Source organism: Caretta caretta, chromosome 14 (assembly GCF_965140235.1).
Source record: "Caretta caretta isolate rCarCar2 chromosome 14, rCarCar1.hap1, whole genome shotgun sequence".
NCBI classification, from domain to species: domain Eukaryota; kingdom Metazoa; phylum Chordata; order Testudines; family Cheloniidae; genus Caretta; species Caretta caretta.
Genome location: NC_134219.1, coordinates 37,541,981 through 37,545,845, shown reverse-complemented (window position 1 = coordinate 37,545,845; position 3,865 = coordinate 37,541,981). Strand labels below are relative to the sequence as shown.

Sequence of the window (3,865 nt, the reverse complement as noted above, 5' to 3'; positions counted from 1 at the left end):
GTGGTGAGGAATGGGCTTCTAGGTATGTAATGATAGTAGCAGATGTTGAGGAATGAGAAAGGGGCTGTTATACAGGCAGTCCTCAGACTTAAGACACAATTGGTTCCTGAATATCACGTCTTAAGTCGAAACGTCCTAACTCGGAACCAAGAGTTGTAAAGTCGAAACCAGCATTGTAAAGTGGATTTTATATTTCAATTTATAAATGTCATAAGTGCCCTTTGTCTTAACTCAAACTTCATAAAGTCGAGGACTGCCTGCACAAAATAATGGCCAGCATGTGACAAGAGTCAAGAACTGGAAAGAGGCAGCTATAGCAAGAAGAATCCACTAGAAGAGAGCAGAATAATGGGCTGTCATGCTGGGAAATGAACACTAGATTGCAGCAGAGTAGAGGAAATGAGCGGGGGGTTGCAGAAATATTGACTAATGACCAATAGATTTTAGTATCCAACACAATGATGGAAAAGTCATACTGTAAAATGGCCACTAGGTGGCAGCATGTTGTAAGGGTGAGATATGAGCTGCTATTTTCAGAAGTACCCACTAGATGGCAGCATATATTTCATATTAATAAAGGTGTGGTGGGAGTACATTATAACAGGCCATCACCTTGGACAGGCATCTTCCAAAAATATAAGCTCGTGTTTGTTCATCATCAAATTATTTTCCATATAGGATCATTAGAATTAAATAAAATGCAATTGTACAAGTCACACTGTACAAGTCCCATTGGGCATTGTTAGCCACAACGCTTTGGAGACACAAAACGAACCATGTGGGAGAAAGGTTGAAGTGGTACCATATTAAAAAGTGTGAAGACCGAATACAAATAGGAGGGAGCATTTACACTTTGTAGATCGAAGGGGAAGCTCATTTTCCAAACGTAGATCAACTGTACCTGCTCATTCCTTCAGGTAACTGCAGGTCTCTTCAGTGAGAAAATCCAGTTTCTGCAGAAAGAGGAGAGACAAGAACCTCAGCTGAAGATCCTGAGTCCGAGTGGCCAATCCCTGAGAAATAAGAGCTCATCGCTTCAAGCTTGGGCTGTGCTGTGGTTACAGGTGAGCACCGTCTTCCTGACTGCATTTCTATACCTCCACCAAATAGGGGCATGAATGTGTTTTGTGAATATTAGAGGGACAAGGTGGGTGAGGTAATATCTTTTACTGGACCAACTTCTGTTGGTGAATGAGAGAAGCTTTTGAACTACACAGAGCTCTTCTTCAGATTAGTATGTGTAGTTTTAGGTTCACCTTCCCACAGCAGTGCCAGTCAGCGTTCACAGCAGCATTTCACAGAGATGGAGCTTGAGATCCATGTCTTGTGACAAGTCCTCAGTTGGGGATCTGCCCCACTGACACAAATGGAGCTACCTTGACTTACACCAGCTGAGGATCTGGCTCAGTGTGTGCCCCAATGGGGTGGCAAGTGGTGCTGGAATCTTACTAGCCCAGATCACATATGCCAGATTGTTTCTAGACTCCGAGTTCAGGGACAGCATCATCCCCCCACCCCCGCACCCTGTGCCTTTCTTGTTCCTGTATTTTCATCCCACATTCGTTATGGAGTGCAGAGGGTCACACCCCACTTAGGGTTGAACATGAACCTGGTTTTGCCCCTTCCTAAGATCCACCCTCCAAAGAGCTGTATTTTATTACTGCACCAGTCAACATCAGGCAACAGAAAAGGCATTGCCAGTCTCTGACAACATCACCATCACACCCAGAGGAACTAAGGGAGAATTTACGCCACTTCAGAATTTATGGCATAACCTGATCTCTTGTGAGGGGCTGAAAATTATTCCTTCTCCGACAGGGTACTGAAATGCTGAATAGACCAGAATATATGGTTAGACTAATTTCCATTAATTCTAACAGAAGATCGTGCCTAAGGGTACTAGACTGCACTGGAAATCTCAGTCCAAAGTATTGGTTGATGTATTTATTGATTTTGACTCTGGTCATTGCCAGAAGCGAAATACAGCATTTAAGCATCATTGTTAAGCTCTAGTATGTTACTAGATGGGATATGACAGTAGATAAAGAAGTGGTCTGATCTGTCTTATCAGTACTCGGCTACCAGAGAAATGGCCTGTTATATTAGTCATTGCTCTGATATGGCAGAAGGAGGTCTACATTGATACCAATGATCTGTCCTCGGACTGAAACTCCTGGCACTTAGCTCTGAAGTCTACATTTAGTCTAAAACTTAGACTCAGTAAGTTTTATAAATGACTAAAGTCTACATTTAGTCTAAAACTTAGACTCAGCCTGTAACCAAGAGAGGAAGGTGCGTTTCTGAATATTTATGTAATTAATTCATGAGACTTGATTAACTTTTAACTTTATGTTCTTCCAATTCAATTTCACAGTTTGTTTTCTTGTTCCTTGACTCAACCCATGGCAGACAGAGACTGGAAAAATCAAACAGCTGTCACAGAATTCATCTTCCTGGGATTCGGGGATCTCCCTGATCTGAAAATTCTTCTCTTCCTCATGTTCCTAGTGATCTATATCGCAACCGTGACTGGGAACATGCTCATCACTGCACTAGTTGTGACGGATGAGCACCTTCACACCCCCATGTACTTCTTCCTGGGGAACTTGTCCTGCCTGGAGACCTGCTACACCTCAACCATCCTGCCCCGGATGCTGGCCAGTCTCCTGACTGGGGACAGAACCATCTCATTCAGTGGCTGCATCACACAACTGTATTTCTTTTGTGCTCTGGCGGCTACAGAATGCTGTCTCCTAGCAGCGATGTCTTATGATCGGTATTTAGCGATATGTAAACCCCTGCACTATTCAACTATTATGAATACCAGGTTTTGCCTCCAGTTGGCTGCTGGGTCAGGGTTAAATGGTTGTTTGGCTACTGCAATCTTTGTATTATTCATGTCTCATTTAATATTCTGTGGCCCGAATGAAATTGACCATTTCTATTGTGATCTCATCCCATTGATAAAGCTTTCCTGCAGTGACACACACCTGAGCATACTGCTGGATTTCGTACTGGCCTGTGTATTCACCCTGCCTCCATTCCTACTTACACTGACATCCTACGTGTGTATCCTCACAACCATCCTGAGAATCCCTTCCACCACTGGGAGGCAAAAGGCCTTTTCCACCTGCTCCTCTCACCTCATCGTGGTGACGATTTACTATGGAACCCTCATGATTGTCCACGTGCTACCGAATCGTGACACATTAAACATCCTAAACAAAGTGCTCTCTCTTTGCTACACAGTCCTGACTCCCCTGGTTAACCCACTCATCTACAGCCTGAGAAACAGAGATGTCAAGGAAGCCTTGAGCAAAGCAGTCAGTAAATATGTGGCTTTCACAAAAACAAGCAGAGAATCCTCGATTATAACTTAGCCTAAATCACCCAGGCAGCTTTGAAAACCTCAGGCTATCAGCCTCCACTGAAATTCATTTGAAATCCCCCATTGAAAATCTCACCACTAATGTGAAAAAAATGGAGATGATCTGTATGGAGTCACTGAGACAGTGTTGGCAGTCCCACGCTGTCTCCATGTAACAGAACAGAGAGGAAAGTGAGATTGCGGACAGCTCTGTCACGCTCTCATGTTCACCACTGACACACGCAGAATGATGGTATTTTTCTCCATAGTCTTGTCTTAACATTCACCCTCTGTGAGGAGCGTGTACAGCGTCTGAAACTGCACAGAGCTGACACTGTGTAAGGCACAAAGTCCACTAACGATCAAAGTAAATCCCTGTGTGTATCCGCTGTTCATTGTTTCTCTGTGCTAGATACTTAAGTCTTGTAATCAAATTCAGACAGTCTCATACAAACAAAACGCAATGGGTGACATCTTCATGTTTCTTGCTGCAGACCG

The 3,865-nt window shown here is 43.6% G+C and overlaps 1 protein-coding gene across 1 annotated transcript; it reads left to right on the top strand.

The window, feature by feature from the left end:
• The first annotated feature begins 2,402 nt into the window (after window positions 1-2,402).
• Window positions 2,403-3,385, top strand: LOC142068959 (olfactory receptor 6N1-like). Its single transcript, XM_075119075.1, is given in 2 exon segments — window positions 2,403-3,332; window positions 3,335-3,385. Coding segments are annotated over 2 exon segments (981 nt in total).
• Window positions 3,386-3,865: the final 480 nt, after the last annotated feature.